The 23023-nt window shown below is 41.8% G+C and overlaps 1 protein-coding gene across 2 annotated transcripts in view; it reads right to left on the bottom strand.

Annotated features, from left to right (window-relative positions):
- Window positions 1-11870: 11870 nt before the first annotated feature.
- ppm1aa (protein phosphatase, Mg2+/Mn2+ dependent, 1Aa) overlaps window positions 11871-23023 on the bottom strand; it is a 34002-nt gene continuing 22849 nt past the window's right edge. For both annotated transcript variants that reach the window (XM_086048745.1, XM_086048743.1), the window contains one exon: window positions 11871-12546. In XM_086048745.1, the coding sequence (XP_085904871.1) occupies window positions 12496-12546 (51 nt within the window). In that variant the 3' untranslated portion in view covers window positions 11871-12495. The remainder of the gene's footprint in view (window positions 12547-23023) is intronic.

Below are 23023 nucleotides of genomic sequence, written 5' to 3'. Positions count from 1 at the left end.
GTGTAAAAGCCTTAGTGATGATACATCAAACATTTCACAAACAAGGCCAAGCAAATCATGGGAGTGACTTATAAGGCAAGCCCAAAGTCTTTATTTAGTACGGCTGACATATTTCACAGTCAATTACAATAAGGTACCCAATCGGCGTGATCCTGCATAACTTAAAAAAAACCAAAAAAACAAGCAAAGCACAGATAAAAAAAACCTAAACAAAAGGGTGCAACACAAGTGACGTTGGATCACATCATAAAGTAACGGCAAGGCTCCTCCACTTAATCAAAAGTGCAACTCAGGATGGCGAGTTGTTTGCACTTTAGGGGACAGAGGCCGGCGAGAGTCTGACTGTGTGTCAGCTGCGCTTTATTGACGGCTTATGTCAAATGCCACTCTGACAGAGCTCGTTAGGATGAAGAGAGCTGTCTAGGTACGGGCAGGAGAAGGCAGAGCTGGTGAGCTGCCCGATCACTGCGCGCACGTATAACTCACCACTGGACCTGGAGGGTGACGCGCGTGACAGGATATAGCTGACGGGGCTATCTGCGTGGGCGAGGGAGGGCGCCAGGGTGTGTATGAGCGCTCGTGTCATTGCTGGAGTTACGCCATGTCACTGAGCAGGTCCCTGCTTGACGCCGCCACTCCAAAGCACAACTGACAGGCCGAGAGTCATCTCGCTTTCGCCACTCACACATCTTCAAATATTTATCCCTGTGCAGGCTTCGCCGCGCACCGCGTGGCATCAGCAGTCTTGCGCTGCAAGGACGGGACTCTGGACGGGACTTCAGAGACCTTGACAAGATGAGTGAAATGATCTCCTCTCTTTGTCACCATGCCGTGTCTCTTGATCGCCTCTAAAGGGACTCAAATATCGGGTTTCATCTCAGTTTGACCCTCGCGAAGGGCTCCGTTTTTGGCGTGATCATTCTCAACTTTTAATAACCGGCAACCAGGTCTAATGGTGCTCTAAATAGCCAGACTCCTATGTGCTATGACCAGCGGCATAGATGATGAGCTCAGACTGTTATGTGACATCTTAATATACTGATTAAAAATGCATGTTCAGAGGGTAAGCAGAGGGGTGCTCTGGGTGCTCCTGCCAGGGAAGATTAAATCACTGGATGTGCTAAGGATTGGGGTCAGTGTAAATGAGCAAGCTGTACGACACCCAAGCACAGGATTTCTTTAGGCAATGTATGAGAAAAAAAAAAACCCCATCTCAGTTAAGAGGAAGGTGTGATCAATAGAAGTTTGAATTCTAAGCTTCAATGCAGGCCAGCAGCGGGGATGTTGCTATGTGCTCATCGGGAGACAGAAACCCGGCCAGGCAGAATTGAATGTGTCACTATTCACATTGATTTCAAACCAGGAAAAGATTGAATTTAGTTGAAAATCTCTTACAAAAGGGTGGGAAAAAAAAAGAGAAATGTATCAAAAGAGGTTGATACGCGCTCGTCATCTGACATCAAAATTACATCTTGTGGATTCCAGAGTCATTTAAGTCCTGCCAAAGGCTTTGCAACACTTAAAGCAGAGGATGAGACGGCGTTAATACCGTCTTATCTCGGCAGCCGTATGGACGCCAGCCAATGCGATGTGGCAGCGGACCCAATCGGCCCGCACACAAGGCGGCCAAGCAAAGTTACGCCAATATGAGCAGTCATTTAACCAGCTTGAAGTCTTCTCAACTGATCTAAATATCACTTTGTGCAGAAACATAAAGGAAAAAAAAGAAAAAAGAAAAAAAATCTTTGGAAACAAAGATGCTTGAACTTCATTCTCCAAACTGACCCAAGTACAACAACAGTAATTCTGAGCTAGGTTTTTCATTGTAAATACAGTACTGTTAGATAAGCACATCCATCCAGCTAATGCCTGAATTTTGTTCACTGAAGTGGGGAAGAAAAGAAAAACACCAAAACCCACAATGTCGAGAGTAAATTGGCTGCATATTTTCACACACAATACAACTAAAGAACAAATTAGCTCGCGATAAAGTAGGTAACGACCATCTTCGAGGGGGTAGTCCTGTCAGTCTAATGTCTAACTTTTGGCATTCTCAAGAAGCAGTCTTGCATTGCATTTTAGTCTTTTTTTGTAGTCAACACACAGAGGTAACATGGGCATGCATATTCCCACTTCTTATATATAGTGCCCCCTAGTGGTCACAATGAAACACCACAAAACTGAAATGCCTTGTGTTACAGGTAACATTTAGGCCAAATGTGGGCAAAACCGTTAGAAAAACATACGTTGTTACTCTAAAAGTGTTCAATTTGGGCGAAGCTTTTGCAATTTTCCAAGAAAATGTTGTGGTTTCGAACAATATTTGGTTAAAATAAAACACATTTTCATCACAATTACAACACGTTACGGCTTTGGCAGCATCGGTACTCGTACATGGCCTAAAAAAAAAAAAAAAAAAAAGAGTGGTATCTGCGCATCCCTACAATTGTTTTGTTTAGATAACTGCCCCAGTCAACTGAATTGCCGTGTAAAGAACTGAGCAGCAAGATCTGCAGCAGGCAAAATAAAGGAAGCGCAACAGCGTCCAAATGAATTACTGCCTCAAGGTCATCATGTTCATATTAAATATAGTCATATGAATGTGTTCAGCAGCTCGGGGAAACGCAACGTCCGCGGCTTCATTCATGATAGAAGCTATAGCATATCACAGGTTATTTTATCAAACGCAAAGCAGAAATTGTGTTTGCAACCATTTGTAGGTTTCACACCTGAATAGAGAATATTGTAAACAGTATCTTTCTTCTTTTTGTGCCTTGCTGAAGGACCATTTGCAATCTTCCAAATGCTTTTAGAAACACTGACTACCATGGCCTTGCACGGAATAATACAGCTTTACAGAGGGCAGGGGAATTTTTCTCAGGGCACAGGTGTGCCCTGATATTCTCATAAGCCAGAGGCAGCACAAAGAAGTAAAGATGCTTCCTTGGTGAAAAGGATTAGACCGGCACAAGGTGGGGATTCAAATCAACAATGGATTTTTCATTGGGGTGGATGTGGTTTTGACCTTCGGGCACAGCTTCGAAAAGGAACGACACCAACCCTGAATCTCGACCGCCTATTTCGGCAAGCCCGGAATATGAGGCGGTGCAAGACGACAGTGGAAATAAACGCCTCATTGTGAAACTTGCAGAGACGAGAGGTGTGAGTAATAACTCTCTTACGCTGCGGTATCAGCCGCCGCATTATAGTTTTATTTCACAGAGAAAAGTGATATGCAGAAGGATATCTATACATGACAGCTATGACAATACATGATCAGTATGCACTTGCACGTGCGTGCTAGCAGTGGAGTGACAAGAATGGTATTACTACTAATGCTAAAGACAGGACACACTATTGGGATGTGAAAAAAAAAAAAAAATAGAAATAAATAAATATGCGCGCGCGCGCACACACACACACACACACACAATACATAGACACAAAGACATTTCAAATGGCAAAATTTCCTGGCAGCATTGCCTATAAGGGTGTGGGGGTTAACAGAAATCCTGGCCGACCTTGTGTGTCACTTAAAAGCCTCAGGAAAAGACTTTTTCCCCCCCCCCCCTTTTTTTTGCTGAGAGCGCAGGGTGTCTGTATGACACTAATGTTTTATGTCAGACACGATACTAACCAGTATATCAGATACAGTGAAGGTGATGCACCTTTATTTTGCCCATGGAAGCATTTTTCCATCCTCGGTATCGCTTAGCCAGAAGATTTCCAAAGTTGAAAAGCGGACTGCGAGTTAGCGCGACTGTGAGATCATCCGCAGTCATCTGCGTTCACTCCTTATTTTTCCCAACATGTGAATTTCATCAGGTAGACAAATCCAAAGACGTGAAGTGAGCGTTTGTGTGCGTTTTATCTAGCGGAGGGTGGCAAACAAGGGGAAAGGGACAAGGAGTGCCAAGCTCTGAAAAGTGGCATCCTGCGGTTGTGCGTCAGTCACCTAGCAACAAGTCGTCCCCATCACTTAGCCTCCGCTTCCCCAACTCCCGCTGTGCTCTCTAATTCAACAAATCTGCTCCCAATGTATGGCTGCTCTCGGAACAAAACGCATTCTGTGCTGGGGGCTAAGGATGTGGGCCTCCGCTGAACACGCCACTCAGCTGCCCATTGACCAGCGGGTCCTTTCTCTGCACACACTAAGGAGCCGCGGACAAAGACCCTGAAAGCAGGGGCAGCTCCACAGAGAAAACATTTGCTTGTAATTGTGTTTGACTGCATAATGAAAATGATGTTCTTTTTTAATTTGGGCTTGTTAAGGCCACACTATTTTCCCCTGGTCACCTGATTATTGTAAAGAAGGAACCCCTCACTTGCCCTGCGGGCCACTAAGGGGGGGGAATATTGAAAACGGCCCAAAAGACCGACGCTCTCTTTACTTAAACCCCTCTTGTGTTTCAAGTGTTCTCTGGCAAAAACATAAATATGTCGTGCCTGTTCATTACAGGACGGGCGAGTGCGCGAGAATGAGTTTTTCCTTTCTTTCCTCTCTAGAAAGTTTAATGACAGCCAGGCAAACACATCCACAAAATGGGAGCGCTGCCATGCGTGCCCCGAGTTGGGAAGCATTGAGAGGGTGAGCATTCCTGGTGCCACTTCAGTGAAACAGACCATTAGTGGGAGCAACGGGCTCGCACCCAAAAGAGTAGCTCAATGGGCGCCCATTGGCCCATTCACTTTCAGTGATTACTTGCACTTTTTAGACCTTTATTTCCTGTTTTATTAATGTCTACGCTCTGCATTCATTAAGCTCGGTCTTTTTCTCCTCTCGGTAAAAGGTGCGGAGCATTCAGGTGATCGTCTAACCGCGCGGGAGAAAATCTTAACTACCTCATCAGCTTGAAAGGAGCGCGTGACCCTGCCAATGTGTATTTAGACTCCACTGAAAACTGTCTGTCTATATCTTTCCTGAACTTTGGCTAATCTCCCTGCGATGCCTACGAATCACATGTGGCGAAAGGCGCCGTCTCTTTTGAATTCGCCAAGGCTTTCTTGTCACGCTCCCTATGGATTGCTATTCACAGCCTTAATTGCTCGGAGTCAGGGTGCGCAGCTCCCGTCGGGAAGTCCACGGACAAAGCGCTAGTCTGCCGAGAGGTCGCAGGTGAGGGGACAGAGGGCGGACATCAGCGCACAGATATTCAGCTGCATTGGCGGGTCGAGGCCCGATTAAGTCGGCTTGTGTGACCCTGACGCTCGGCGGTGGCCTCTCATGCCGGAGTCGCGGGTGATCTTGGCTCGTGTTTTACAAATATTTCCGTATTTAAAAGTGGATACCGTATAGATCAGTGTTTCCCAAGCACTATTCCGCCATTTGAAATAATGTCACATCTGTGTCAATGGAAAGGTTAATTGCCATCGAGTGGAAGGGCATGTAATTGTTTTGCCTGTCATATATCATATATGGCATATATAGATAACCAAAGATACATTATTTGGAGGGAATACATCATTCTAAGAAGGGCACAGGCTCTCAGAATGTCAGGAGTTAGTCATAGGCATTGTTCATTTGTTGTTGTTTTTTTTAATGAATAAATGTACTGCAAAACCTTCTGAAACACACATCTACTAGCAACATCATTAAGACTTGCACAATCTATTGAGATCCAATACAAGAGCTGAATCAGGTTCAAACTTTGTCTTTAGAAAGAGAATAGTGTTCAGTTTTGAATAAAAAACAAAGTATTCAATTACCTCACAGTGTGTGTAGGACTACTCACTGTGTAGGATCCGAGTCAGAATATTCGAAAGTAGCTCTGCCTAAAATGGAGCGATAAACTACAAACATATCTTATGTCTGATTTGTATCTGTGTGACAGGTCCAGAAATACAATGCCGTTTACAAAACATTCTTTTTTTTTTTTTTTTTTTTACAAATTACGTAATCAGTATTTATCCTCTCTCTAAATGTTAATCACCATGGATGTCAGAGTAAAGCATGAGAACAAAAATGATCATTTTGATGTTATAATAAAGGGCGATCAGCTTGCTATTGCTTTTACGCTTAGTAAAGGTCGATGTTGGCATTTGTTCGAGGAACGGATCAATTCTTTTCACATTATTGTCTACGGGTGAATTTGTTCTAATTACAAAAAAAGTGGCTGTTAAAAAAATGCATTTGGTGTTTGAGGTTCCACTGTACATATGCCTTCCTGGTTAAAACATGCTTTATCAAGCGCTGATTCCAAAGTGTTAAGCACGTTCAAAATAATATCAAGATGCATTCAAAACGAAATAAACGGTACGACTGAATGCGACGTTAAAGTAGTACATTTTTATTCACTTCAATTTAGAGCACATTTATAGGTAATATCAGCACATGAGAATATCTATGCAGCTTGTTTGCTGAATTAAATACCAAACAAATCAAAGTGCTGATGTTCACTAACGCAAAAAGTGAATACAAAAAAGCACTCCAAAGCAGGCAAAACAGAAAGTACAACAAAAGCACACTCAATGACTTGGCTAATCAATCATTGGTCTGTATAAAACCTTAAATTGTGGATTTAGCAGCAGCGAAAAGAGATCATATTTCTTTTATTGGGTCAACATTGTTGGAATCAAGCAGGTGTAAAAAGGAGGTTTTGATAAATCGGCTCAGATGGGATTGACTTAAGTCCAAGGATCCCGTCAGGCTGAAGTGGTTCCAAGGCCGGACTAACACACTAATACTGACACTCCGCCCACCCGCAAAGACACACAAAAGAGATTAACAATATTCTCCAGTCCCTCGCTCCATTTATTTGTTTTCCTCAAGTGTCAACACAAGTAGAGCGCGTCAGTCTGTGGGTATCCTCAGAACTTTCACCATAAGGAGCCCAACTCTGACACCAATTAGAGAGATTATGTCTTAACACGAGAAGGAGAAAACTATAGTCGTGCGTTACCGCGGTGATTGCTTTTGACAAGGTCAGAGAGAGCCGTGCAACAGTGCGCGACCTCAACAGGCAGTTGCTGATTCCACTTGCATGAAATGCAAGTAAGACAATCGCTTAACGGGCAACGTAGAACAAACTTGATGCCACTTAACAAGACGAACAACTTCATACTCTTTCAAATGTAAGCAGATATCCCCCATATACCCTCATTGTATCCAACAACGTACAGTTTCTTGAAAAGTAGCAAACAGCCGATTGGTAGAAAAGCAATTATATCGCATGATGTATCGCGCCTACGAAAAAAAATAATTTCTGCTTTCAAGGTATTATTTGATTTTTGGTACATCACAGGTCATGGAAAACATGAACATTAGCTTCGCATCGCTAAGCGCACAGCTCAAAAGAGGCGTGTCGTATCTATCGATTCATATCTATGTCTGTTTCTCAGGCGCTCGTCATGTACACCTCACTTGAGCATGCTATTTTTGGTACAGTCCACATTTTTTTTTCTGTAGTCCTTATCAATGGCATCTGATCGTGAGGGACGTGAAAAAAAAAAAAAGCGCAAACTTCGTGGCTCATGAACGAGACCAGACGCATAAACTTTTCAAACATTTTAAAGCTATAGATTTAATCACAATAATTTTGTAGTTGTACTGGGCATTTTTAGGCTACAAAAAATAAACAATTAAATTCCCCAAGTCAGTCTGTGAAATTGAGGTTCCACTGTACTTGCATTCCAAATGTATAATTAATAACATTATTGGCACTGGGCATCAAGAATAATGCGTGGACTATATATTGCTGGTGTCGGGCAGAATCCTCACATCTCCAGAACCCTAACTTTTCAGCAAATCAAAAAAAAAAAAAAAAAGTACATTTGCTGAGACATTAACTAATCCTAATTAATTTAATAATTATGTCTTCAAGGAGAGCAAGCCATTTTCAACAGATTAGATTAGTTACTAGTTTGTAAAAATAACAGACCCATGTGGGAAATGATCTGTAATATATTGAAGATTTGTGAAAATAAATAAATACATAAATAATTTAAAAAAAGAAAGGGACCAAATTTGGACAAAGGAGGTTTCCACCTGACAGATAATTTAGCAACATATCAACACTGTATACTGTAGTACGTTTAGGGACACATAACGTCATTTCTGATTAAAATTAGTTGCTGACCAGTGTTATCTTCAAACATGTGTAGAGTATTGCAAAACAGTTTCAACAAGTCAGATGAAAGAAAAAAGATGATGCTCTATCATGACGGGTTACATCGAAATGTACACATTTAGTTAATTTCTTCATCATGAGTAGAGTCCAATATAGCTTGTGGAAGAGGGGCCTTAGGGGCTTAAAACCTGATCTGACTGTGTAGGCTAGCATGAGCGATTTTCACCAGTTTTGGTCTAAAATGCTTAACCTGAAATTAATGATGAAAACGGGCGTTTAAAGACAATGAGTAAAAACAGTGCTGGCGACCCAAAACGCAAAAGTTCATTTGTCTTGACATGTGGCATGAGCAAATTAGCTACACGCTAAATGACGTCGCGCCATGTGAGTTCGGTTCGGTGCTACCTGGTTCCGGAAGGTGGGCTGTTGCTCGTCCACTTCCCGCAGTGCCTCCTCCCTTTTCCACATTATCGGGCAGTCGGGCACCTCCTTCTCCTTCTTCCTTCTTCCTGGCGGTCTTTCACGATAATTGGCAGCAGTTGAACCGTGAGCCGTAAATCAACAAGTGCGGAGTGTATTATAACGATTGGGACCACCCAGGAAAAGTAGTACTTTGTCTGCACTTTGGCCACAGACAATGTGAGGATCCTTGAGTGGGCCGCGCTCTGAAAGCCATGAATGAACATTAACAAGAGCAGTGCTGCCCAACCCCATACAAGCAAAGGAGTTTGCAAATAAATTGAGTATTTTGGGCCATGACAATAAACAGGATGGTGTTAATTTTTTTTTTTTTTTTTTTTTTTTTAATGAAACTCTAATGAATGGTTTGCCCTTTTACACAAACATTGGCACATCCTATTTTATGTATTTGGCAATTAACTATTAAAAAAAACTCACTGCAATGCTATTTAGTTACCAACACATTTGAGTTATTTTCGACCAAAATTCGCTAATAGTGAACATATTTATAAAGTGATGATTTCCAAAAGAACCATGCATATGGTGGCGTTTAACATTCCATACATTGCAGTGATGAAAATGCATAAATAAATAAAAAAGAATTCCTCGGGAACTCGTTAAAAAAATATTTCCACCAGGGCACAGATAGTAATGTGGGACTGTTGTATATAATGAAACCTCACAAAGAGGGCCAATGGCTACGAAAATACCAAGGTTAATCTTGATTAAATACCTTTCATGCCACAAAAAGCATATTTAACATAAAACATCATTCAAAGGGGATCCAGGCTTAATGTTAAAAATTATATATATAAAATATTGCTGATGGCAAGGCCAAGTATCCCAACTCTTAAATGAAAAGTATCAAAGAAATTAAAGGAAATCAACATAGCACTTAAATGGCTTCGTGTGCCTTGCCATTACCCTTCTTCCCAATTTGATTCACACTTAAGCAAACCAACTTTCATCTTTGCTCAATATATATTTCTAAGATGAATGCTTTATCCGAGCCTGCAGCCAGCATTCATTTCATAATAGTAGCCCTGTTTGCTTCTCGGTAGCAGCCAAATTGGAATTCAAATTGAAAAACGTCAAAAAATATGATTACCAAATAAAGGCAGAAATTAATGAAGCCTTCTAAATGCTGCTGCAGCTGTTGGAAGACTTCCCTCTCTTCTGTCCTGAGTGAGGAAGTCCTCCTGTGGGCTGAATGCCCTCTTGCCAGTGACTTTTTTGTTCCCACACACTTGTCCCTGTCTCTCCTACATCCTTCTGCTGAGAGACAACATATTTCCTTCCCACCTGTTGATGAATTGTGTGGCTGTGTGTAAAGCTAGGATGGGGGCAATAGCACGCGTCTTTATGCAAAACACTAGTTCCCTCACATGGATATAGTGGTGAATGGACGTCCCAAAAAAAAAAAAAAAAAAAAAAAAAAAAAAGGAAGGGGCAGAGAAGCGAGAGGCCAAATTATAGTAATCTTCCCTGTGCAAACAGAAAATCATTGCCAGCTTGGGAGGGAAGTCATAGATGTCTTAATGACTGCTGCTTCTAGTGGAGAAAAGGCCCTCTTGTTCTTTGTGGCTGCATGCTGAATGCTGATGAATTCCTTTCCAATGCCTCTGTGAATCATGACGGAAACAACAATATTTCATTTTTTTATTTGTGCACTTGATTGCGAACAAAATGCCGAAACCCATGAATGTAGTATACTTAAATTAGTTTGCATATCATCCATGTTGCATGTCAAAACATTTCAGGGTCAAATTTTATTTGTGAAGCAACAAATCAAACGTCAGGTGAACATGATGTGCCCTGTTGTTTGTTTTGTGAATGAATTAAACGGCTCACCTGCTGCTTAAACAAACAGCACATCAGGCAAATTGCTCTGTATTAAAGATACTATAGTACATACAGTAAATCTACAAATGATGTCATCAATCGATCCCAAAATATGTGATTTCTCATTTACTTTACATGAATGTATGTATTTGAATGTCATACATACAGTATAAATCCAATATAATGCATGTTGATATACATTACATTCTGTGTATACAGTAAGATAAGTTGTCAAGTTTAAATACCTCTTAAAATCAAAATTTGACTCCATCCATCTATTGTACTGTATTTATCATTGGCTTTTTCATTTACATAATCTTTCAAACAAAAGGGCAAAGCTGGGCATTGCGTCTATGTGACAGACAGGTCCGTCTGTCCGTCACTGAGGGGAGTTGCAAGTGAAAGATTAGTCGGACTCGCCAACGGCCGGCCGTTTAAAATTAGAGGCGGACCGGCCTATAGACGGGTCCTATTTTTTTCTGGCGGAAAAGGGTATATGCAGTCAGTTAGAGGGATATAAGGCACAGCCATAGAAAAAATATTAGACCACCATTATTTACTGTATTTTTTTGTTCAATATAAATGCCTGGTGCAACTAAAGCTACATTTCCTTCGACAAATATAATGATGACAAACAAAACCAGCTTACAAGAGTTTCATTTAAGAGCTATTATCAAGTCACTGTCAATGGTTCTCTTGATAATAATCATAATAATCAAATCACTTAATTTCTCCCATCAAATAGCTATGTCACTGTTCTGTCAAAAAACAGTGCTTTTAGGCATTTCGTGGTCTCTTAGTCACGTAATACCACTTTTGCGGTACAAGGCATTAAAATGAACAATAAAGTGAAGAAAACGATGTGGTCTAATCATTATTTCCATAAGTGTATGACCAAAATAATAACTACTCGACAATGCGCATGCACAAGATGATGCCTGCAAATGAATAATATTATTATATCATCATGTGTGAACGTTGTTTTAAAGCAGAAGTCAAAGCAAACATATTTACTATGCAAGCCCACTAGTTGAAAGAGGGCATTCTGATAAATATTGCGTTTGTGGAATAAGTGTTATCCACTCGTTTTTAGCTATCTCTGGGGGCGGCCATTTTGTCTTCTGTCGAGAGAAGATGACATCACAGCTGCTCACAATGACCAATCACGGCTCAGATTCAGAAAACAGGTCTGCTGTGATTGGTCGTTGTGAGCAGTTGTGATCTCATTTTCTCTCGACAGAAGTCAAAATGGCTGTCCCCAGAGATGGCTAAAAACGAGTGCATCTTCCTGCCTAACTTATATTCCACAAACGCAAAATTAATCAGAATGCCGTGTTTCAACTAGTGGGCCTGCTGGGAACATATTCTTGAAAAAAATATGTTTGCGTTGACCTCCACTTTAAGAATTCTCTATCGTCTCAGTCGATGCTGAAATCACACACGCAGACTATGACAGTAAATGTAAAATATGTACTCATACACAGACTGATTTTAAGGTTTTATTTGAGGACACACGTACACACTTGAGTTCCCATCAATCCTCTACAGATCAAAACCTTCTCGCTAAAGGAAAAAAAAAGGCTTTAGATTGCAGGGGGGGGGGGGAAGTAGCTTAGTATGGATACTATAGCTTTTAAGTACAGTTTGAGTTAAATTCCAATTAATACACTGATTTCAATGGTTCCAAATTAATTTACTTAGTGGGTGACATAAAATACAAAAAAATAATCTAATGAGGGGAAAACATCAATCATGTTGAGCAGGAGCAAGACCATGACTCCTATATTGAAGTTGCTTGAAATTGTCATTTAAACAATTGAGGACAATAAAATTGTAGTAGTTTACAGTACTGGAGCCAGAATTGAAGCCACTGTTTGGAATGTTGCTAAGCAGTGGCAAACAGAGATGGAAGACAATACAATTCGCTGGCCACAACATTAGGTACACTTGCACAGCAATATGATTAAACAAAATTACAAAGATAGTTCACATTGTTTTGTATACGATGTAATAATTTAAATCTCATTAAGATTTACACTGCTGCAAATTACAACCAGAATAATAAACATTCATCTATCCATTTTCTATTGTGCTTGTCTTCATTATGGGGTCTCGGATGCGCTGGAGTCTATCTCAGCTGACCTTGGGGGAGAGGTGGGTTACACCCAGGACTGGTTGCCTGTCAGTGGCAGGGCACAATTCCAAGGAAGTTGAGACACAGCGTAGAATGTAAATAAAACCAGATTACAATGATTTGCAAATCCGTTTCAACAAATATTCAATTGACAAAAAAGAAAAGTGTGCTGTGGTCTGACGAGTCCACATTTCAAACTGTTTTGGAAATCATGGACGTTGTGTCCTCCTGGCCAAAGGGGAAAAGGACCAACGGGATTATTATCACTGCAAAGTTCAAAAGCCAGTATCGGTGAAGGTATGAGAGTGGGGAGTGGCTGGAGCTGAGCATTGCAGAGCGGCGCTGGCGACAGGGCTTGAGAAACTTGGTACTTGTCAGAAGGCCTGCCGCCACCAGAGCACAATTCATTATGCATTTTGCAGAGCATAACTTGCAGTCGGCTAACAAAGTGTTCTCATCCGCGTTTACCTCAAATATCTCCACACAGCTGATGTGGCTCCTATTCCACCCGGCCCTGAGTTAAATGTCAGGCTGGTAAAGTGGTATCCACGTGTTAGTATCGGACCATTTTTCGAGTCAGAGAATAATCATATGTGCGTTTCTATTCAGATATGAATATGAAATACGATTAATTGATAGACTTTGATTTCCACATTTAGTAATGTATTAAATACAGGCTTATAACTAAAAAAATTATCAATTCCTGGATTCACAAATTCAAGCGAAATCTAGTTTACACTTAATGAGAGTATTGACATGCGTATTATTCTTCTCTTTTTGGCATAATTGACGACATTTGTGAGATCGTCCCCTTGTTAGCCACCTGGTTGCAGATTTTTCTGTAACAGAAGCACCAAATTGCATGACCGGGCAGCCCATGAGGACAGGTAAAAGTAAAGTAAGAAACAAACAGAAAACACTCTAAATTTAGCAATTTAGAGTCTTCAATGAACCCAATAATTATGCTTTTTCTTTTTTTTTTTTTTGAAATGTGCAAGGATGAGGACATCATGCAAACTCCACAAAATAAAGCGAGAAGCAAAATTTGAACCCAAAACCCCAGAACTGTGAAGCACGAGAGCTAATGGAAAAATACAGAATGTATTGGAGTGCAGGTGCACTGATAAGTTTGACAGTGAGTAATTGTTGACAAAAGAGAGAGAAAAAAAAAAAAAGATACAGTACAAGGATGAAATGTTGAATGACTGGTCAGTCAATGCAGATTTGTGAAATAGACCATCGTCACACTTAATACATGAGGAAGTGATGGCAAAGGATGCTTGCTAAACATCCTGATTAGTTGTTTGTTTTAGCTGAAACCACGGAAGAAGACGATGTCGGAATCCTGGGGAGGAGAAAGAGCAGGGTGGAGGTGAATTCTGGCGATGGAGTCAAGTGGAAGCATGCACGAGGAATGAATCAATCACCACTGGGCTGCATGCTAGCAAGATGCAGACATCATGCATTATGAGTCCGGTCGGTGGACATTAGAGGGGAGTGGGCAAGGAGAGCAAGGCCTTAACACAACCAACAAGAAAAAAATATCAAAATTCACAACCTAAATTCCATTTTTTAAATGAAATACCGTATTATTAATGTATTGCAATCTGTCTATTCTCTTCATTTTGCTGTATTTCTCTCGGCTGCTCTGCTTCCAGTGCACGGACCGCGGGGATGGGCATCTTAAATGCTGGAGGAGAGGGGGCTGCAAATTTTCATCAGTTACTGGGGGGCCACGTAGGACCACACATGTCCTAAGCAGATTCAATGTTGAATATGGACAAAATGCATGGATGTAAAATATGTGCTCTTAATGTATTGCATTTTTCACAATAGATTTCGGAATTCACGTACAAAGGATCCATTCTTCAACAACAAAAAAAAAAAGATTTGAGGAAAACACCAAAATAAACACATACTTTGATTTTTTTGTTTTCCAATGGAAAAGGCTCTCTTGCATAAAAATGACCATTCAAGGAGGTCACAAAATTGCTGAACAGCAAACCAACATCAACATCAAAAAAGTGTGATAGTCCTCTTTTTCAACTGTTGCTAGGTAAATTAGGCAGTGGGTACCAGCAGATCATTAAGACAATTAATCACTAAATAAATATATATTCATAATCAAAATACAATATAATAAATCATGATTATGTTAATTAATACCTTATTCGGTCCTTTGACAATTATCCTCGACTCACTTGCAAGATTAACGTGTCATCCTGTGTCACCGTCACCCGCTTGCTTCATCACCAGTCAGTGTTCTCCTTTGGCCCTTTTGGAGCCACGCCAACATTTATGCGTCCAACCGTTTTCAACCAACGACTGCATGAATGACGCGTTTCAAAGTTTGATCTCCCTCTAATGTTTATATTCTTCTTCACACCCTTTTTCTGCCGCATACTCGACTCGCAGTGCACACTGGGTAATGTAGTATTGCCATTGAAGTATGAGTATCACAAAAGCGCAAGAGTGAAACGGAGCAAGAGAGGGTGCTGTGGGCTCATGTGCAGTCCCGGTACGCTTCAGGGTAAAATTGAGAAATGCTGGTACTCCGTACTGGTGCGTACCAGGCCACTTAAAGCACCAGGACTACTCACATTGTAATACAACGGATAGGGACCGGGCTGAATATTGACTCTGAACTGCTCCAGATGATGTACGTGGCCCAGTTGGCATGCTGTTAGATTTAGTATTGGTGATTGCTGTAATTTGTGACATGATAGCACTAAATGCAGATTTAGTGGGGTGAATCCCCACTGAAACCCGCGCCACTGAAGTGCACACTGTACATACATAAAAAGATAAAAGCGCATCAAGTGTTGAGGAGGCAAAATGAATACACTAATTCAAACAGTATTTCAAAAAAAATAGCCATAGAGTCCCGACAAGACACTCCAGCTTGCTGGAAATTAGAAAAGGCTGTGCACGTACAAAAGAAAAACAATTTTTCCAACAGTGACATCAATACAGTAAATGACAATGCGTGGTCTTGCACAAATAGATGAAGAAAATTCCTGCTCTGGATTGACAGAAGATGGCCACAAAGGTACATAAATAGTGCTGCACCTTTAGGAGTGCCTCCAGACAATAACACCTATACTGTCGAAAGATGACGAGGTTGTTAGAAAATGTCATTCAGGATATAATTGCATTTCATCTCATTCTTGCCCTTCGGCAGACAATGCTGCCTTCTTTTGTGAGGCCCTCAGTGGCTTTTGTGGAGGCAGCACAATCCAAAATGTCACAATAAATCACAAGACTTCCATAATGATAAACATAGTTTGTTGTACAGTGGAACCTTCAAAGTCAAAGCCCCACATATGGAACAATTTGGACTTTACAGGCCGTTTTTGTGATGTCACCGCAGAAACAGGACAAGTGTGATCATAACCTCAGACTCCCAAACTGAACACATTGTGGCATATGTAAAGTTCTGGCTGCTTAGTACAGATTGCTCAAAAAACATTTAATAAATATCTTCAACTCATACCCATAGCTAAAATATTCCACATGGTGACTGAGTGTCCTAAAATAGAGTGATGAATTGTAATTTAGTGATGACAGAAGCACGGTTAAATTAATAATAACGGCGTGACGGACTGACGACTGGCGGAATGGGCCGGCCTGAAATAACGACGGACTGATGACAACAAATTAGCGTACGGATGGAATTTAATGACGCGCCCGCCAGTGCAATTTTATGTCAATGTGCCTGCCATGTTCATCTACCCTGGCCTAGCCTTCAAAATCACTAGTCCTGGTCGCTGTCACTTAAACTATATTAGCAATAGGACCGGTATCTTTAACCGGTCGGATTTTAAATTCGTCCTCACAACGCCGGCGAGCTGGCCGTTGAAGACGTCCGTGTTTTTCTGTCCTCTGATTGGTTGGTCAGAGCTATGTAGCTAGCTGCACAGAAGAGTAGCATAATCATCAGCATCTCGAGTGAGTAGGGGTTGGTTGAAATTTTTTTTTTTATTTCATAAATGTGTGACATATGTGCAATTACATTAAATGGCGTTTTTGATAGTGGTGGTTTTACATGTCCCCGCTAAAGACCCAGGGCCATCTTAGAATATTGTAATGATTAGGGATGTAACGATTAATCGAAAAATCAAGTGGCTTAAATTCATCTTGAAAATGATGTCTTGAAACGTTTTTTCATTCCAGATGCATAGCACATTTTGAATGTGTAGATCAAATTATGCTTTTGCGCCAAACATCATTGCGTATTGTGGTTGTGGATGGCTGCAAAACCACACCAGTGCACAGGGACAAGCATGGTAGCAATTTTTAAAAAATCGAATTGAAAATCGGGAACTGAAAATCGAATCGGGGCTTGAATCGTTACATCCCTAGTAATGATGCAAGATGGAATCAGATAATCACAAACAATGGAAGATAATAAGGAGCTCCTGTATTTACTTTGTACTCCCCAGCATGTTGTCCACTCGCCAGGAGACACAAGTTATTAAAGAAAAACTGAGATCGACAAACAATAGCCGCTGCAGCAAAGTGGCCGATTGGCCGAGTATAACAATCCAGCAATATAATGCACTACAACCGTCAACTAACACTAGCCCACGCATTTATTTTTCTCTTTCTTTTTCCCTCATTTGTAGCCTTGATTCAATTCAATTGTTACACTGACTCTGTGATGACAAATATGCTGCTTGACCAATAAGACACCAGCAGCGATTTACTTTCACCCCTATGGTATCGGCTCAGCATCTTGCCTATCAGTTGGAAACAATAGCCGTGAGCAACAAACGCGAGTGGTGGTGATGGCGGGCAGCTGTCAACAAATTCCACAGCTTTGCCGCCAAAGCCCAGATGACCCGCTGGCGGGAGTTGACATTAATCCTAAGTCTTCCAGTCAGCGCGAAGGCAACGAAGAGGACACAATGTGATGCTGAGAGCCAATGCTGATCAAACGGACGAAGGTGGCGATGCTAATGAGCGGATCTGCGGCTCCTTAATGAGCCCGCGTCATTTGATGTCCTCATTTACAGTGAGCCGTGTCTCAGAGGTGATGGATAATGAGGATTCCCAGGGCAGCGGCTTGTGTAAGCCACCTCATGCAGGGCACACAAGCGGGGGGGGGGGGGGGGGGGGGGGGGTGGACGCAGCGTGCTGGAGGACACGGTGGTCGGTATCTTCGCGAGGTTCGGGGGTGGGAGCATGTCAGCCATGCTTGATATGCTTGTTTGTACACTATAATCGTTAAATCACTGCAGCCGAGTGAGAAAAAGCTTGGGCTCCCCCTGACAAATGCGCCTCAGGCGACAACTCACAGGAAGAGGAAATGGAGAAGTGCGGCGGATTGGAGGTGGGGTGTCACACTTGGTGCTTGATTCTGACCTTGTGTGACCTGTCTCAACGATGAAATACTTTCACATCTGCAGTGGTGCCTTGAGATAAGAGTGACCTGACTTAACGGGTTTTCCCACATACCAGCCGTAGATCGGCTGATTTTTTTTGGTTTGACTTGCGAGTGCAAACTTGCGATACGATTACCAACGCTGTATGATGGCAGTGAACTCAGTTCGACACACTTCACAATAAGCAACAATTTGGCAAATAGTGAACAGTTCATAAAAAAAAGAGGCTTCAAGCAGTTTAACAGCGCTCCCAGTTTAAATTTACTGTCATGAGAAACATCTTAATACTATAATAATGGTAAGCCCATTGACATGCTACCTACCAATAGTCCCTGTTTTACAACCCTTTACGCAATGAATATTTGAACACAAAAGGTGGCGCAACATATGTATCCGGATACTATTACTCATTAGCAGAGCTGGGCAGTCCGCCCCGGGGGCGGAACGGCCTGTCCCTGCGTCCCGGACGGACGCCCATTTTCGGGACGGAGGACAGTGGGTGACACGTTCGGAAAAGGGGCGGAGTAAGCAAGGGCGGAGGTGGATTTTAGTCCAGCCCGCTAACTGGCCCCTCATGCGTGTGACGTGGTCGCGAGGCGGCCAAAATTCATATCAACCTAATGGGCCTTGAAATGGGCAAACGACAAAAATTGACTCCGAACACTTCAAACGTGCTACTAATTACCCAACTGCACAGGAGATTTTTCAACAGGAGAGCGGATGCTCTCTCAACAGATGCTCAGGGCTCAGATAATGACCAATCACGGCTGACCTGTTTTCTGAAGCTGCGCCGTGATTGGTCGCTATCTGAGCCGTGAGCAACTTTGATGTCACCTTTAGTCGACAGAAGTGACAAAATGGCCGCCTCCTGAGATGGCTAGCTTTTGCTGCTTAACTCATATTCCGCGAACGCAATATTAATCAGAATGCCTTGTTTCAACTAGAGGGCCTGCAGAGAACATATTCTTGAAAAAAAATGTTTGGGTTGACTTCCCCCCTTTATTAAAAATAACATCAGATCGATGATACAACAACAATGGCAAATGAAGAATTATTCTACTTCAAGTACAGGTGTAAAGTTAGTAAATACTTTGCCGTGCAGTCTTGTAAGCTTTCACCACGACAACAGAATTCTGTCACACAAGTGCGGCGTTTACTTGCATGTTTTTGGAATGTGGTAGGAAGATGCAGTACCCACAGAAAACTCACACAACCACGGGGAGAACATGCAAACTCCATAGTGGAAGGCTGGAGCAGAGATTCCAACGCCTAAACTCGAATCTGTGAAGCAAACGTGCTCAGACGTGTTCCTCCACCATGCCCCAAAAATGAATTTTAGGTTTATTGAAGACGCACTTGCTCGTCTATCCAGTATTTGATTGGCTGACGACCAGCCCAGGGCGTACCCCGCCTCTCACCCTAAGTCGCACTGGATAGGCCCCAGTTCACACGCAACCCTAATGAGGACGAGCAGTATAGAAAATGGATGAATGGATGGCATGTAATAGGAGGATGTTGACATGTTTTAGTGCTTTTTGTCCATAGTGTGTAATGTCCCATTTCTTTACTCAATCCAAATTTTACAGGCCAACCTTGAACAAATTCTTGAGCGCTTGGTGCAACAAAGTTCACAGAGTATATGCCATGTGTCCTGACACGCCCCTATTTTTACTGATGCATTAGTCAAGCTGAATTTTCGTTTTTTTTTTTTTTCCCCCCATCTGCGACAAATAGAGCATGACATGCGCTTAAACAATGGCAGACGGATGACGAATCAGCTCCATTTGATGATGCCCGGATGCGGTGGATTGAGGTTTATTAGCGGTGCACAGGTGGCAGTGGGAGTTTGGCAGCGGTAATATGTAAACAAATAGGGGAGAGAAACATGGCGAGGCATCAGGTGACGCTTCTTTAATTGCTGTTCATGTGTGCCTTTTTTTGGGAAGGAGCCCTGCCAACAGAACAGCAGTCGTGTTGAGAAGTCTTTTTTTTTTGTATGGTGACGTGTTGTGAATGCACCACACATTGTATTGACCTTGTATTGACTGTGTAGTGTTTGAAATGTTGCAGCCACGGCTGAAAATACTAAAACGGAAGTCAACCCAAACATATTTTTTTCAAGAATATGTTCCTAGCAGGCCCACTAGTTGAAACACGGCATTCTGATTAATTTTGCGTTTGTGGAATGTACGTTAAGTAGCAAAACGCACTTGTTTTTAGCCATCTCAGGGGGCGGCCATTTTGTCTTCTGTCGACTGAAAATGACATCACAACTGCTCGCAACGACCAATCACGGCTGACCTGTTTTCTGAATCTGAGCCGTAATGGGTTTGGGTTGACTTCCGCTTTAAAGAGGAAGCCAACCCCAAAATTTTTGTTACAACAATATGTTCTATGTAGGTTAGGGTGCGAGTGGAAGTTGGTAGAAGTTTGTTGACGGAAACGCAAACGGAAGCCTCTTTAAAATGATAGGCAGACCGCTCCTATTGGCGATTACTATTTGTTCCGGCTGGACAAAAAGGCAGATTGTCGGACGGGGAAAGGGTACCCCGGCAGGAAGGCGTAAGGCGATAAACGGACCGGAAAATTTGAGTAAAATGCCCAGCTCTGTTAACCAGTGACTGTGATTTGTGTGCAAAACAATCTTGTACATGCAGGGCTTGACTAGCCATCTGGCATAGAGGGCAGATGCTCAGTGGGCCAGTGTCTTTTGGGGCCGATGCGGTGCTATTTAATTATTAAATTCCCCCAAGAGACCGGCCTACAATTTAGATGGAGCAGCAATTTAAATTTACAATAAAGACAGCAAACTGAACCAATCAACGGCAAATAAAATGGCATGATCTACTTGTGGTAAATTAAGCTCAGCAAAATGTTGCTTTTTACTTAGACTTGATCCTGCTTGTTGGTTCTAGATAAGTGTGCATTTTATTTCAAGAAACCTTGACAACTATCATGAGTCATGGCAATCACAAATCTACCATGTTCGATTTGGGATTGAAAGAGCAAGTGTGTGCAGGGGGAACTTCTGCCAACAGAAACTGTTGGGTTCCAAATAAAAAATTACTGAACAGGTTAATTCAGGAGTGCCTAACCGCAAATATGCGGGGGTCCATTGTACATAAAGCGAATACGTGCATCTAACTGGTCAGCAACCCAAGTGCTAGCTGATCTGTTAACTGTTCACCACTGAGCCCCATTTGAACATTTGACCTTTTAACGTGTCTCATGACATTATGCTGACATTTCAACCATAAGCCCTCCCATGCTTCTTAAAACCCGCTGGCCGTGGACTGGTCTGACCCGCGCTCTCGGCATCAAAGCGAGACAAGCGCCACTCCTGATGAGGCAACACCATCGTGCGTTTGGAGCAGGGAGGGGAGGGAGAGAGGGAGGGAGGGGCTCAAACCATGTGGTAGCAAAACGGTTTAATCGTTGGTAGACTGGAATATAAAATTACAAGACAGCGGCCAAGAAGATGGGAGGGAAACAAGGCTTAAACTGTAATAACTCAAAAAGCTTTGCTGAGGACCTGTAACAATTTAAGTATTTGGGAGGTGAGCCTGTTAATATTTTTTTTTTACCTCATCGCGTGTTTGATTACAGATGTGAGGTTGAAGAAGTGACTTTCAGATTTCATTTTGAAACAGTTCAGAAAAATATAGCATTTATCATTCAGGAATTGACAACCATTTTATGTAGACTAGCCCCATTTTCAGAGGCGCAAAAGGTTTTTGCGTTTAACTTGTACAGACAGATTAAACACAGGAAAAACTGGGGCGACCTATTTTTTGTAAAAAATCATTTTTGATTGTTTCTTTTGTCATATTCTTAGGTGACGAACTTGGGGTTTTTCATTAGCTGTATTTTATAGCCAACAAAATTGTGAAATATTTCACTCAATGCGTAGTGAACTGTTGGGCCAATAGCATAATTGCCTTAATGTACAGTGTGCTTGCGGAAAATTGTGCTGTACTGCACTGAGTTCATCAACTATGCTATTGGGCTAACGATATCAGAGTTTCCACTCTTTGAATTTAAATACTGAAAGACATTAAGTTTTGCACAATATTCTATTTCACTGAGATGCACATGTACAGTATATAAAACACGGGCTTCCATTTGTTTAGTTATGTCTTCTATGTGACCCAAGCATGTCCTTCTTCACATCAATGGTAATCTTTGTGTTCAACAATACAAAACAAGCCATGAAATGAGAGATACAAGATGACAACCCATTTATTTGGTAATACATTCTGCGAACTAGAAACTTTATTCAAACTCTACAGGCTAAAAAAAAAGAAAAAAAGAAAAAAGGGCTTGAAAATGTAAGGAGCAAGGAGAGAAATGCATCACTCCACAAGCGAGGAATGCAATTTGTTCAACTAACAAAGCAAACGGTATACTTCCCATGACCAACAGTTTCCTTTTTTTTTTTGTTATTCCTTTGGAGCTGGAACATCATAGAAAATAGACAGTAGTCATACAAGTACTCCGAGAAGCATTTGAATCAACATTGACATTACTTATCTACACAAAGCTATTTTTGAATGTACTCATAAATGTAGCATAGCATACACTTACAATGATCTCGAGGTCACCATGTTACCACACTAGTGTTTAACGTCTGACACTGCAGAAGGAGAAAAAAAACCAAACAAACAAAACGATTTCAACATTGTTATTCAAAAGGGTTAACATGCGTGTCCATTTTTTTTTCCCCATGATATGCTGAAGAACTTTAGCATGTACATGAGCAGCGTTTGTTGTCTTCCTCATTGGGTTTTGTTCAACAAGTAACTAGGGGGCGTGTGGGTAAGGCAAATTGGTGAGCTTATTATGAGGTGGTCAGTGAGGGTGGGGAGGTGGGGACTCGTGAGGGGAATGGGGGTGCAAACGAACCTCACTGCTAAGGGTCACACTGCAAATGCCATAAACAAGGTACCTATGTGTACAATAGGGCGCTAGCAAGTCCCATTCAAATATCTGATCGCATCATCAGAGGCTGACAATGGGAAGTCTGTCCAGACCTTTTACGGTTTTTTTTTGTGCAGTTATATTTTCTGAGAAAAGGTGATTAGACGGCATCAGTGCTTACGACTATCTAAGTGACTTGTACCTGCACCTACTTTAAGATT

The sequence above is a fragment of the Filicampus tigris genome, chromosome 13, assembly GCF_054856515.1.
Source record: "Filicampus tigris isolate MCC_2025a chromosome 13, RoL_Ftig_1.0, whole genome shotgun sequence".
NCBI classification, from domain to species: Eukaryota; Metazoa; Chordata; class Actinopteri; order Syngnathiformes; family Syngnathidae; genus Filicampus; species Filicampus tigris.
Note: the sequence above shows the minus strand (reverse complement) of the source record. Positions and strands in the feature narration are given on the sequence as shown.